The 14,977-nt window shown below is 43.4% G+C and overlaps 1 protein-coding gene across 1 annotated transcript; it reads right to left on the reverse strand.

The window, feature by feature from the left end:
• Nucleotides 1-4,443: 4,443 nt before the first annotated feature.
• Nucleotides 4,444-9,294, reverse strand: RPUSD2 (RNA pseudouridine synthase domain containing 2). The gene is made up of 3 exons (XM_042940525.1): nucleotides 8,659-9,294; nucleotides 6,359-6,655; nucleotides 4,444-5,402 (listed from the first exon to the last, which is right to left on the reverse strand). The coding sequence occupies exons 1-3, from the start codon at nucleotides 9,283-9,285 to the stop codon at nucleotides 4,668-4,670; spliced, it is 1,659 nt and encodes a 552-aa protein (XP_042796459.1). The 5' UTR covers nucleotides 9,286-9,294; the 3' UTR covers nucleotides 4,444-4,667.
• Between the last annotated feature and the right edge of the window lie 5,683 nt (nucleotides 9,295-14,977).

Consider the following 14,977-nt stretch of genomic DNA (forward strand, 5'->3'; position numbering starts at 1 on the left):
CTGCTTAGTGTGTGCTGATCAAAGTCTACAGATTAGTTAATGAGTCTGTCTCATTCACACTGAAGAAGCCTGAAAACAAAAATTCAGGGGTACTCCAAAGAAATAGGAAATACATGACAGAGAAATAATAAAAGGAACAGAAAGCAGAAAACATGCACCTGAACAGAAGAGAAGTCAAAAGGCTGACCAGGTAGAAATGCAGGGCAAGAAATAAGCAGTAAGAACATCCTGAATATGGTAAAGGGACTTTAAGAAAAGCCCAGAGCTAACATCATACAATGGTGAAAGACTGAAAACTTTCCCCCTAAGCCACGGAGACAAAATGCCCACTTTTGCTCTGCTACTTCTATTGTACTGGAATCACAATGAGATATCCAGAGCAATTAGACATAAAAAGAAATAAAAGGCATCCAATTGGAAAAGGAAGAAGTAAAATTATCTCTAGTCCCAGATGACATGAAAAAAATACACCTCCCCCCCCCCCCCCCCCCCACATTAAGAATCCACACACAGGAGCACCTGGGTGGCTCTGTTGGTTAAACGTCCGACTTCGGCTCAGGTCATGATCTCGTGGTCCCTAAATTCAAGCCCCGTGTTGGGCTCTGTGCTGACAGCCCGGAGCCTGGAGCCTGCTTCAGATTCCGTCTCCTTCTCTCTCTGCCCCTCCCCTGCTCGTACTATTTCTCAAAAATAAATAAACATTAAAAAAAAGCGGGGGGTGGGCTGGGCACCTGGGTGGCTCAGTCAGTTAAGCTCTGACTTTGACTCTGGTCATGATCTCACGGTTCGTGGGTTCAAGCCCTGCGTTGGGCTCTGTGCTGACAGCTCAGAGCCTGGAGCCTGTTTCAGATCCTGTGTCTCCCTCTCTCTATGCCCTCCCCCTCTCACACTCTGTCTCTGTCTCTCCCTCTGTCAAATAAATAAACATCAAAAATTAAAAAAAAAAAAAAGAATCCACACACACAAAACTATTAAGCTAATAAATTCAGCAACGTTGCAGGATAAAAAACCAACACAAAAGTCAGTTGTAACTCTATACTCTTGCAATGAACTATCCAAATACAAAATTAAGAAAATTATTCATTTTATTATTTTTAGTTCATTTTAAATAGTATCAAAAAGAGTGCAGGTGCCTGGCTGGTTCAGTCAGAGGAGCATGTGACTCTTGACCTTGGGGTCATGAGTTCGAGTCCCACATGGAGTGTAGAGATTACTTAAATAAATAAAACTTAAAAAAAAGAATAAGATACTTGAGAGTAAATTTAACCAAGGAGGTATAAGACTTGTATACTAGAAATGACAAAACGTTGCCAGAAGAAATTAAAGATCTAAAAAATTGGAAAGATATTCCATTCCATTTTCATGGATTGGAAGACTTAATAATGTTAAGATGGTAATATTACCTAAAATATTACCTGGGTGGCTCAGTCAGTTAAGCATCTGACTTTGGCTCAGGTCATGATCTCGCAGTTCAGGAGTCCAAGCCCCATGTCAGGCACCGTGCTGACAGCTTGGAGCCTGGAGCCTGCTTCAGATTCTGTGTGTCTCTCTCTGTCCCTCCCCTGCTCGTGCTCTCTCTCAAAAACAAATAAAAATATTAAAAATAATTTGTAGATTCAATTCAATCCCTATCAAATTCCTATCAGCCTCACAGTCAACAAAAGGAAAAACAGACAAAAGGGACTACATCAAACTTAAGAAACTTTTGTGGATCAAAGGACATAATCAATAAAATAAAAGGCAGCCTATGGAATGGGAGAAAATATTCATAAGCCATGTATCTGATAAGGGGTTAATATCCAGAATACGTAAAACTCCTACAATTTAGGGACAAAAAAAAAAAAAAATCAAACAACCTGATTGAAAAATGCACAAAGTATTTGAACAGACATTTTTCTAAATGAGGTACAAAAGGCCAACAAGAAAATGAAAAGATGTTCAATGTCACTAATCATCAGGGAAATGCAAACCAAAACTACAATTAAATGACACCTCACACCCACATAAAAAGAAAACCCAAACAACAAAAAATAACAAGGGTTGACAAGGATGTGGAGAAATTAGAACACTTGTACATTGTTAACAGCACTGTAAAAAAGATGAAACTGGTATGGAAAACAGTATGGTGGCTCCTCAAAAAATTAAAAATAGAAATACCATACAATCTAACAATCCTATTTCTTGATATATACTCAAAAGAATTGAATGCAGGGTCTTCTTTTTTAAAAGCTTATTTATTTATTTTGGGGGAGAGGGGCAGAGAGAGGGAGAAAGAGAATCCCAAGAAGCCTCTGTACTATCAGCCCAGAACCTGATGCAGGGCTTGATCCCCAAAACCCATGAAATCATGACCTGAGCTGAAATCAAATGTCGGACATTTAACTGAGACACTCAGGTGCCCAGAAGCAGAGTCTTAAAGAGATATTTGTTCACAGCAGCATTATTTATGAAGGCTAACAGGTGGAAGCAGCCCAAGTGTCCATCAGCAGATGAATGGATAAACAAAATGTGGTACATACGTACAGTCTTAAAAAGGAAGAGATCCCGTCACAAGCTACGACATGGATGAACCTTGAGGACATTAAGCTAATGAAATGAGCCAATCACAAAAAGACAAATACTGCATGATTCCACTTATATGAGGTATCTAAAATAGTCAAGTTCATAGAAACAGAAAGTAGAATGGTGGTTGCCAGAGCCTGGAAGGAAGGGAAGAGAGGGGAGTTGTAGTTTAAAGGGTATAGAGTTTTAGTCATGCAAGATGAAAAAGTCCTGGAGATCTGTTTCACAACAATGTAAATATAATTAACATTATTGAACTGTACACTTAAAAAATAGCTAGGATGGTAAATTTTATGTCATGTAATTTTTACCAAAATAAAGATTTAATTTTTTCAAATATTTATTTTTGAGAGAGAGAGAAAGACAGAGACATCAGTGTGGGAGAGGCAGAGAGTGAAGGAAGACAGAGGATCCTAATCAGGCTCCGTGCTGACAGCACAGAGCTGGATGATGGGCTCGAACTCATGAACCATGAGATCATGACTTGAGCCAAAATTGGACACTTAACAGACTGAGCCACCCAGGCGCCCCCCAAAATTTGATTTTTAAAATCCCACTAGCCTTTTTGCAGGAATGGAAAAGTTTATCTTAAAATTCGTAAGAAATCAAGAGACTTGAAGAGCCAAAACAGTCTTGAAAAAGTTGGAAGACTCACTGTTCCTGATTTCAAAACTTATTACAAAGGGCATCTGGGTGGCTCAATCATCTGAGAGACTGACTTCGACTCAGGTCCTGATCTCGCGGTTCGTGAGATTGAGCCCCGAGTTGGGCTCTGCACTGGCAACACAGAGCCTGCTTGGGATTGTCTCTCCCCCTCCCTCTGCCCCTCCCTTGTTCATGTGCATGCACTCCCTCTCTAAATAAATAAACATTAAAAAAATCAAACCCAATGGCCAATGACTTAATAAATTGTGCCTAAGTATAGACAACCTACAGAATGGGAGAAAATATTTGCAAATCATTTATCTGATAAGGGTCTTGTATCCAGAATATATGAATAACTCTTATAACTCAACAACAAAAGACAAACAACCCAATTCAAAAATGGCAGAATACTTGAACAGACATTTCTCCAAAGATACATAAATGGCCAGGAAGCACATGGAAAGATGCTTGGAGATGCTCAATAGGGAAATGAAAATCAAAACCACAATGCATGAACACTTCACTCCCACTAACAGACCATAATCAAAACAACAGAAAGCAACAAATATTGGTGAAGATGGGGAGAACCTGAAACCCTTGTGCACTGCCAGTGGGAATGTAAAATGGCTCAGCTGTTGGGGTAAAAAGTTGGTGATTCCTCAAAAAGTTAAACAGAAGGGCGCCTGGCTGGATCTCAGGGCTCTGAGTTCAAGCCCCACGTTGGGTGTAGTGATTACTTAAATAAATATGAACGTTCATAACAGCACTATTCACAATAGCCAAAAGGTGGACACAACCCAAATGTCCATCAACTGATGAATGGATACACAAGTGTGGTATAACCATATAAGAGAAAAATATTATTCGGTCATAAAAAAGGAATGATGTACTGATACATGCTATAAATTGGACAAATCTTAAAAACATTATGCTAAGCAAAAGAACACAGACCTAAAAGGTCACATATCGTATGATTCAATTTCTATGAAAAGTCCAGAATTGGCGAATCCAGACAGACAGAAAGGAGATTAATGGTTACCAGAGCTGTGGGAGGAATGGGAAATGGGGAGTGACTATTTAATAGTCATGGGTTTCCTTTTGGGTAGGGGAAATGTTTGGAAACTAAGTGAGAGGTGATGGTTGCACAACCTTGTGAATGTACCAAATGTCACTGAACTGCCTATCTTAAGATAGTTAATTGTATAATGTGTTATTTTTACATAAAAAAAAGGTAAGAAAACCAAGACACACAAGGTTTTAGAAAAAGGGATATATTTACAAACCAACAAGCTCCCAAACTCCAGCTAGAGGGAGAGGAAAGGAGGTAGCAAGTATAAGCAGATCCTTTATGAACCCAACCTCACTCCTGTAGAAACCCTGAGTACCAGCCCATGAGATCAGCTCCTACTCAATGGCCCATTTGTCTTCTAGTTCAAGAAGCAGTCCCTCGACCACAGCCTTCAGTCTTCTTGCCAGTCATCCTGTGCCCAGGCAGGCATGGGTGAAAAGTACTCAAACCCAGGCCCTTTATATCGGAGAGCATGCAGGAACATCACAAGGTCCTGGGGCAAGGGGTCCTGTCGCACCAGCCGGCACTCTGCACACAGAGGGTCTATCTCTTGATTCACAAAATCAGTTTCGGCTGCCTTCCCCGGTGCCAAGGCCATTGTGTCCAGATCCTGAGGGGCTGCATCAACCGCTCCATCCATCTTCTGGGCAGATGCAGCCAACTCTTCTAGGTGGTCCTTACCCAACTCTGAGGAGGGAGCTGTAGAGTCTATTAGTCCTGGGGACAGGTCGCCCTCACAGAGATCTAGCACATCCAGGCTCTGTTTGGCCTGGTGCTCTGCCACAAGATCCCGAAGCAGTTCCTCATCTGTTTTGGGAATGTGGCCGCCCCGGCCGCGGGATGGACCCCAGACAACTGAGTTGTAAATGGGGTCATTGAGAATGGGGTGTCCCAGGAACTGGAGGTGGACTCGGATCTGGTGAGTGCGGCCTGTGAGTGGCCGGCACCGCACCACACTGGAGTGACCATTGTAGCTCAGTCTCTGGAATACTGTCTCACAGGGCTTGCCCCGAGTATCTACACGGCACACCCCTACCTTGTAAGATACCACCAAGATGGGTTCCTTGCAGGTCACTTCCTCAGTGGGGAACTCCCCCTCCACCCGGCACACGTACTCTTTCTCCAGCTACATAGGAAGGAAGAAGAAGAAACTCAGCACAAAACCCAAATTCATGAAGTTCAGACCCAATACAGTGACAAGAAATGCATCAGTGTCAGACAGAAGAGGATTCAAACCCCAGTTCCACCATTTGCCAGTTGCAGGATTCTAGGCACATTACTTAACCTCTTTAAATCCAATTAACTTGTCTAGAAAACCTATGATTATTGGGGTGCGTAGGTGGCTCAGTCAATTAAGTGTCTGCCTCTTGGTATTGTCTCAGGTCATGATTTCAAGGTATGAGTTTGAACCTTGTGTCAGGCTCCGTGATGATGACAGGGGGCCTGCTTGGGATTCTCATTCTCTCTCTTTCTCCCTCTCTCTCTGCCCCTTCTCCCTCCTCTCTTTCTCTCTCTCTCTCTCAAAATAAATAAATATACTTAAAATAAGTTATTTTAAAAAAAAGCATTTATCTCACAGGACTGTTAACAAGGATTCAGTGAGTTAGACTCTAATGTACTTGGTACTGAGCCTGGTACACAGTAAACACTCAATAAATGTATTGCAATCAGATCCAAAAGTACAAGCCTCAAGACTATAGTCACTACCATTGAACTCTTCTCAAGTTTCTTCCAACTTCATCCAGAATTTTTCTACCAAGTAGACTCTCCCCACAACCTTAAAAATCTTAATCATCAAAAAACAAACAAAACCGGAAAACACCTTGGTCAGCCTGTCAGCACTTTAAAACTTCAAAATGGCAAGCTACCAAGAAAGGCAGTATATACGCCATCTCAAAAGATCTTTTGAAACATAAGAGAAAATAACCTGTCTTTGACATTTTCAGTGTTGACCTTCCTGCAGACAGGAAGATTGGCCAGATAACATGAAGGGCCACTTCAACAGAACTCAGTGACACAATTCTGATACAAAGCATTCATGAGCCCAGGAAGTGGCATGCAGGAGACAGAAGCCCAGCTCACCTGCCGATCCCGAACCTGCTCATGAACTCTCTCTGAGACAGCTGCCGTCTTGGCAAACATGAGGACACCTGAGGTAAGGCGGTCCAGCCGATGCAGTGGATGTAGCTCCTTGAGTTGGTGCTCCTTGCCCAGGATGAAGATGACAGTGTTGTGTCGGAAGCGGCCACAAGGGTGGACAGGAATGGAAGAAGGCTTGTCTACAACCACCACATCCTCATTCTCAGCCAGCAGGCGGACAGGTTCTGCTGTGACCGGTGGCTCATGCCTGTGCACTCTGTTCCGCAAGAAGTCATTGTCCTGCCAATGACAAAGGCAACTCATCAGCCCAGAGGCCAGCAACCTGTAATCAACTTCACACACCGCTTCCTGTTCCTTACTGACACACAATGGACACAGCACATCCTTAACCAGAAAATGCAGTGTGCATGGTGTATTCTTATTTTGCAAAAGTACAGACAGACACACAGGCAGATAGTAGGCACTGAAGAAGTACTAGAAAGATATACACAAAAATGTTTTGGTATTTCTGGGTGGTGGTATTATGGATTTTTTTTTTTTTTGGTTTTGCACATTTGTATTTTCTCTACAATAAAGTTGTATTTATTTATTTATTTAATTTTTTTTTTTTTTTTAGCGTTTATTTATTTTTGAGACAGAGACAGAGCATGAACAGGGGAGGGTCAGAGAGAGAGGGAAACACAGAATCCGAAACAGGCTCCAGGCTCTGAGCTGTCAGCACAGAGCCCGACGCGGGGCTCAAACTCACGGACCGCGAGATCATGACCTGAGCTGAAGTCAGACGCTTAGCCGACTGAGCCACCCAGGCACCCCATTAAAGTTGTATTTAAAAAATAAAGTTTTAAAAAAAGATAAAGTTTTCTAAAATGGAGGGGAAAAACCTCCATAAAATCATCACTTACTGTGACCGTGAACAAACAACACCAAGATCTAAGTCCAGACATCTGGCCTTTAGACTTGAACTGCCACAGGCCCACTGCATGTCATTTAACTTCTCTGGGCCTCAGTTTCGTGATCTGTAAAATGTGAGGGTTAGGCCAGACCTGTACTTCTCCAAATAGGAATAGGAGAGGGGATTCAAACCACTCGATCTCCAAATGCTTACATTGTCTTGTCTCCCCTTACAACCTGGTGAGTCAGTGTTACTGACAGGGGTGTCTGGTAGCTCCTAGCTGTGATGGACTTTTAAATGGTCAAAGCACTGGGCTAGACAATTCTAGACTCTATCCCTGACATTTCAAAACTGTACCGTATCAGGCTCTATGATAAGTATTAAAAAAAATTTTTTTTAAGTTTATTTATTTTGAAGTGCGGGGAGAGGTAGAGGAAGAGTGAAAGAGAGAGAATCCCAGACAGGCTCCACGCTGTCGCGCAAAGCCTGACTGGGGCTCCAACTCAGGAACTGTGAGATCATGACCTGAGCCAAAATCAATAGCCAGAGGCTTGGGATGCCTGGGTGGCTCAGTTGGTTAAGCATCTGACTTCGGCTCAGGTCACGATATTGCAGTTCATGGGTTCAAGCCCAAGCATCAGGCTCTGTGCTGACAGCTCAGAGCCTGGAGCCTGCTTCAGATTCTGGGTCTCCCTCTCTGTCTCCATCTCCTCTGATCACACCATCTCTCAACAATAAATAGATGTTAAAAAAAAATTAAAAAAAAAAAAAAAAGAGTCAGAGCCTTAACCACTGAGCCAGCCAGGCGCCCTTCTACGATAAATAATTTAAGTAGTAGTTATAAGAACACAGGGTTTGGAGGTGACACTGTTGTCTTACCTCTTTGAAGTTCACTTTAGTTCTGTTTCCTCACAGGTAAAATGAGGTGGCAATACCTATCCCACAAGGCTGTCATTAGAATTTAATGTTAAGTACATAAAATGCTTACCTCTGTGCCAGCACACAGTAAGAACACATAAAAGAGAGGCTCTGTTATTACTATTTGTACAGAGATCTATAATGCAAGATAGAGATCAGTGCCAGTGCCACAAGGCAGTGCACAAAGGGAGCTTTGAAAATTCCAACTTCTGTCCCTTGGAAACAAGGTAGCCGCCTGGATGGAAAGGATAAATGGGCTGAGTTTTGAAGCACAGAGGCTACTTCTGCGGAGATGGGATGAGAGGAGGGGCCTCTTAAAAGAGTGTTCCAGGTGAAAGTGAAGATGCTTCAGAATTACCTCGATTTTACTCCAGTAACTAAGCCCTGAGTAACTAAGCCCTAAGTAAATACTCTGAAAAGACCCCTGCCCCCTTTCCTCGCCCGCTTCCAGCCGGCCCCATCAGGACTCCACCTTGAGCACGATGTTGAGGTCCTGTACCGGCTCCTCATTGAGGTGCAGGCGCCCCGCCCGGACTGCGGCCTCGTAGTAGGCCAAGGGCTGAGCTCGGAATTCGGTGCTGAAGACGTGCAACAAGCTGTGGCCCACCCAACGGCCTTTACAGTAGGTCCGGAAGTCAAAGTAATAGGGCCGCACTTTGCGCAGGCCGCCCTCGAAGTAGTAGCTGGTCTCTGCAAAGTGCTCATCGCCGAAGCTCACCCCTGCCCGCCGCTTCTTCGGGGGTGGCACGACGCGCTCTCTGGTGGCGTCCCGTCGCTTCTTACGCTTGCCTGAGCCTGAAGCTGCAACTGGGGCCTGCTCCTCGCTCGCTTGGGTCGGCTTCCCGTCCTCCCGGGCCGGCTCCACTCCCGGGCCCACCGGCTCCGGGCTCCCGGAGAGCAGCTCACCACTCGCGTCGCCACTAACGTCTCCGTTTTGTTGAGCCGGAGTCTTCAGCCCGGCCGCTGCCTCGGCCCCAGTTGATGATGTTTCCGCCATCGGACCCCTACAACCACCCCAAGTACTGGCAGCAAGGAGACGCCGGAGGTTGAAGCACCCTTGTACGAGAACTGGCAGCCACGGCCGGCTGCTCAGCCACATGACCCGCGGCCTCCACGTTCTGCGTCGCGGTCTGAGGACGTCACCGGGCATCAGCCAATCAGCGAGGCCCAAGTGCCGAGGCGGGGACTGAGAAGAGAAGGCGTGAGAGAGGGAGAGAGTTGAAGGAGTGAAAATGTGAGTTTGAGAGTCAGTGGGTGAGACTAAGGGAGTGAATTGAATTGAGAGGCAGTGAGAATGACTCACCCAAAGTGTAGATTCACGTAGATATGCTCAAAGTCCCTTGGATCTGGAAAAACGAAAGGAGCTTTACTCAAATGAGAATGAGGATTGCTAAACTCTTACTCAAAGAAGCGCCGTGCTGTATACTTCAAAGCGTGTTATAGTATGTGACTTATTACTCAATAAAGCTGTTATGTAGGTATTTAAACGCACATGGGCGTACACACACACACACTCGCGCACACACACACTCCAGAAGCAACGTCTTCACATCTATCCTTCCCCCAACAGTAGAATTAAAGAGCTCCCATTTGCCTTCCATATGCTCCTGTCCTGAGATTGAAACGGCAAGTGGATCAGTAGACGCCTTTGTCAGAGTTCTTAAATGCCAGATATGAAACCAACTCTGGTTAACTTCATCAGAGAGGGAATTAGTGAAAGGATATTAGTACTTCATAGAGTACATAAGAGAGCTGGAGAACAGGCTCAGAAACAGAGCCAAATCAAGAGAACACAAGGCCTCTGAAAACCAGCCACACGACATAAGGGTGAATAGTATAGAATGTGAACTATATTTCAATAAAGTAGTTTTTTTTTTTTTTTCTTAAAGAGCTTTTTAGAATGTGTCTGAAGCACAGAAAAGGAATGAGATACTAGAATGTTATAAAGAGGAAGTCCTCGTGGGATTGTATAAAGCCTTGCTTCTCAAAATGTGGTGTTTGGATGAGCAACATGGGAAACACCTGGCAACTTGTTGGAACTGCAGAATCTTGTTCCTTCTCCCCCCCACCCCCCCACCACCCTGGCCTACTGAATGAGAATCTGTATATTTTTAATGTTTATTTATTTTTGAGAGTGGGGGGTAGCGGGAGGGGCAGAGAGAGAGTGGGAGACACAGAATTGGAACCAGGCTCCAGACTCTGAGCTGTCAGCACAGAATCTGATGCAGGGCTTGAAGTCACAGACTGCAAGATCATGACCTGAGCCGAAGTGGGTCGCTTAACCAACTGAGCCACCCAGGGGCCCTGAGAACCTGTATTTTTTTTTAAGGAGGGGGGCAGAGGGAGAGCGAGAAAGAGAATCCTAAGCAGGTTCCATACCCAGCACAGAGCCTGACGTGGGACTTGATCCCATTACTATGAGATCATGAAGTGAGCTGAAATCAAGAGTTGGACGCTTAACTGACTGAGCCACCCAGATGCCCCTAAAATTTTTTAAATTATTATTTTTTATTTTTAGAGAGAGAGAAAGAAAGAGAGTGCAAGCAGAGGAGGGGCAGAGATACAGAGAGAATCCCAAGCAGGCTCCACATTGTCAGCGCAAAGCCTGATGTGGGGCTTAAATTCACGAACTGTGAGATCATGACCTGAGCCAAAATGAAGAGTTGGATGCTTAACCACTGACTGAGCCACCCAGGCACCCCAAAAATCTGTATTTTAACAAGACTCTCAGATGATTTTTCTGCATATTAACGTTTGAGAAGCACTGGTATAGACCATGAAGAGTAGACATTTGTCATATTCTTTGGATATCCAGCATCTTCTTAACACTCTTCTTTTATGTGAGGAATTTCCCACATCATAAGTACTATCTCCAATGATGTGGCTGGAGCTAGAATGTATAATACTAAGCTAAATAAGTCAATCAGAGAAAGACAAATACCATATGATTTCACTTACATGTGGAATTTAAGAAACAGAAGAACATATGGGAAGGGGTGGGGGGAGAGATGAGAGGGAAAGAAACCACAACAGACTCTTAATGATAGAGAATAAACTATGGGTCGATGGAGGGAGGGAGGTGGGAGATGGGCTAGATGGAGGATGGGTACTAAGGAGGGCACTTGTGATGAGCACAGGGTATGGTATGTAAATGATGAATCACTGAACTCTACTCCTGAAACCAATATTGCATGGTATGTTTAAGATTTAAATAAAATAAAAAAAAAGTACAGTCTCCAAGAGGTGGAAGCCAGAAACTGGCCTTCCCAATTCCCTTGCAGCTTGGGCATTCATCACCTGGGCTCCACTGATCAGGCGGAGCCTTTGGTTCAGAGGCACACAGCAAAGGAAGCAGGCACAGTGTAGAACCCATGTGTGACAAGATAGCATTGGGAACATCTGATTTGTTTCTTTTTAAAAAATTTTTTTCCATGTTTATTTCTGAGAGAGAGAGAGAATAGGGAAGGAGCAGGGAGAGAGGTGGACACAGAATCCGAAGCAGGTTCCAGGTTCTGAGCTATCAGCACAGAGCCTGACATGGGGCTTGAACCCGTGAACCGCAAGGTCATGACCTGAGCTGAAGTGAGACACTTAACTGACTGAGCCACCCAGGCGCCCCTGGAAACATCTGCTTTGGAGGGCTAACAGCAGGGGATTATTGTGTCCAGTGCTCGTCAGCAATGACAGCTGCAGTGTCTATGTTCAAAGGCATTGGGGTATTCCGTGAGCAGTCCTTCAGTGAAGTTTAGACACTGTTCCTTGCTGTATAGACCCCACGCCTCACACTGTTGTCCATCTTGATTTTCTGTGCACTACTTAATATCCTTTAATTCTGTACTCTACAATAGAGTAAAAATTAGCCACATGTGGCTATTTAAATTTACATTAAATAAAAAGAAAGAAAATCTAAAATTCAGTTCTTCAGTTGCACAAACTGCATTTCAAGTGCTCAAGAGCCACATGAAACTACTGGCTACCTTTAAAAAAAATTTATTTATTTATTTTGAGAGAGAGAGCAAGAGAGCACATAATGCATGCAAGCGGGAAAGGGGCATAGACACACAGAGAGAGAGAGAGAGAGAGAGAGAGAGAGAGAGAGAGAGAGAATCACAAGCAGGCTCCATACTGTGAGCACAGAGCCCAGCGCAGGGCTCAGTCTTACGAAGTATGAGATCAGGACCTGAGCCGAAATCAAGAGTTGGATGCTTCACCACCTGAGCCATCCAGGTGCCCCAAACTAGTGGCTACCTTATTGGACAACTCAGATACAGAAAATTTGTATCACCACAGAGAGTTCTATTGGACAGAGCAGCTTTAATTTTTATTTATTTATTTATTTTTTTTTACTGCTTATACTGGTTGAATGAATTCTATTGTTTGAACTAAGAACTCCAACTAACTTGCCATGATAAGGATTTAAGTCTTTATGAGCAATGGGAAATCATCAAAGAGTCTGTCGTGTGCACGCGCGTGCGCGTGTGTGTAACATGATCTGATCTCCATTTTCAGATCACCTTGGTAGCACAGGGAAGAAGGAACTCAAGAGGGAATCACAGCTCTAGCTGCAGTTCTGTGTGGTCTTGGACTATGAGAGTTCTAATTCAAACACTCCCATACCAAATAAATTTTGAACATTTCCTAGGCATCATTTGGTTCTGGAGATACAGAGGTAAAAAAGACATGGTTCCTGATCTTAATGAAGGCCTATGCTGGTCAAGCATCATACAGATAAAAAACATATTTGTGCTAGGTTATGCTGCAGTTAACGCAGGGTCTGAGATAGAGGGATGCGACTGCCCTCATGTGGCTTCCCAGTATGAAGAGTCCTTGGGAAGTGGCAGATCACCATGGCTTTTGCAAGTCCAGGATCTGGTTTTGATTTATTCATCACACACACTAATTAAACTCAGGGGACATCAGTGAATCTGTAAGGGTACCAATATGTTAATTTACAACTGTAACCTTAACTTAGAAAATGTATTCTATTTCATACCGGTGACTATTTATGCCTACTGTTAAAGGCACTCTTATGCTTGTTCAAGATATCTGAGAGGCCACATTTGAAATAAAAAAATTTGTTTGTGAGCAGAAAACCAGAGAAAAGGGCATAAATGAGTCGAAAGGTCATGGAGTAGCTTGATGAAGTACCCGTAAACCTAGGACAGTGAACTTTTCTATGAATCAGATGCTTCCAGATTAGGTCTTCAATTCTGGTGGCAGTTGAAGGACTCTGGGGATCCCTCACTGGTAGACTTGGCTCTGGGCCCCCTACTTATTCCTTATAAATAAACACTGAAAAAAATCTTGCCTATTATTTGCTCCTTTGCTTCCTAATCTTCTTGCTTTCCACTTCCCTCTGTTTGCATATGCTCTCTAAGGATGGTTATAAATATGAGCAATGGAGTTCCTCATAGTTCCCTTTTACATGATGGTAGTTATTACCACCATAGCCACTTTGGCTTTGGACACATCTAGAGACTTTATCCTCAGCCAAGTTATGTCTACCGATGGTTGGCTGATGTCTTTTCTCACTTGATTCTTTGAGAGAGAGTAACGGGCCCTGGGAATTGGGGGTGGATAGGTGGGGGGAGGAAGGGTTGCATCTCAGCAAATTGATAATCCCTGAAAGATATCGAAAGTCATCTTCTTTTAAAAAGCCTTCCTTACACACTCCCATGGCACTCTCTCCTTTATGTACACCGGCCACACTTCTGTCATATCTTCTGTAACTCTTTGCTGTTATTTGTAAAATTGTCTGCCCCCATGGCACACCCTCCTATACTTAGCTATAAAGACCTGTTGGACCCCTACCAACTCTTACTTATTTTGAATTCCCGCTTAACACAATGCCTGGAACACAACAGGGGCTTGATGTCTATTGACAAATTGAATAAGAAAAAGCTTCATCCTTAGCCTCTGCAATCAGATAACACAAAGAAATAAAAGACATCCAAATCGGCCAGGAGGAGGTCAAACTTTCACTCTTTGCAGATGACACGATACTCTATATGGAAAACCCAAAAGATTCCACCAAAAAACTGCTAGAACTGATTCATGAATTCAGCAAAGTTGCAGGATATAAAATTAATGCACAGAAATTGGTTGCATTCCTATACACCAACAATGAAGTGACAGAAAGAGAAATCAAGGAATCGATCCCATTTACAGTTGCACCAAAAACCATAAAATACCTAGGAATAAATCTAACCAAAGAGGTGAAAAATCTATACACTGAAAACTATAGAAAGCTGATGAAAGAAATTGAAGAAGACACAAAGAAATGGTAAAAGATTCCATGCTCCTGGATAGGAAGAAGAAATATTGTTAAAATGTCAATGCTACCCAAAGCAATCTACATATTCAATGCGATCCCTATCAAAGTAACACCAGCATTCTTCACAGAGCTAGAACAAAGAATCCTAAAATTTGTATAGAACCAGAAAAGACCCTGAATAGCCAAAGCAATCTTGAAAAAGAAAACCCAAGCAGGAGGCATCACAATCCCAGACTTCAAGCTATACTACAAAGCTGTAATCATCAAGACAGTATAGTACTGGCAGAAGAACAGACACTCAGATCAAGGGAATAGAATAGAGAACCCAGAAATGGACCCACAAATGTATGGGCAACTAATCTTTGACAAAGCAGGAAAGAATATCCAACGGAATAAAGACAGTCTTTTCAAAAAGTGCTGCTGGGAAAACTGGACAGTGACATGCAGATAAATGAACCTGGACCACTTTCTTACACCATACACAAAAATAAACTCAAAGTGGATGAAAGACCTCAGT

The sequence above is a fragment of the Panthera leo genome, chromosome B3, assembly GCF_018350215.1.
Source record: "Panthera leo isolate Ple1 chromosome B3, P.leo_Ple1_pat1.1, whole genome shotgun sequence".
NCBI classification, from domain to species: domain Eukaryota; kingdom Metazoa; phylum Chordata; class Mammalia; order Carnivora; family Felidae; genus Panthera; species Panthera leo.

What these genes read in the sequence shown, in the direction of transcription:
- RPUSD2 (XM_042940525.1), bottom strand. Translation starts at nt 9,285, where the DNA reads ATGTGGCTGAGCAGCCGGCCGTGGCTGCCAGTTCTCGTACAAGGGTGC. An exon ending in ACCTCAACATCGTGCTCAAG is followed by an intron (nt 6,656 to 8,658) that starts GTGGAGTCCTGA and finishes TGTCATTGGCAG; the next exon opens with GACAATGACTTCTTGCGGAA. An exon ending in AGCAGGTTCGGGATCGGCAG is followed by an intron (nt 5,403 to 6,358) that starts GTGAGCTGGGCT and finishes CTTCCTATGTAG; the next exon opens with CTGGAGAAAGAGTACGTGTG.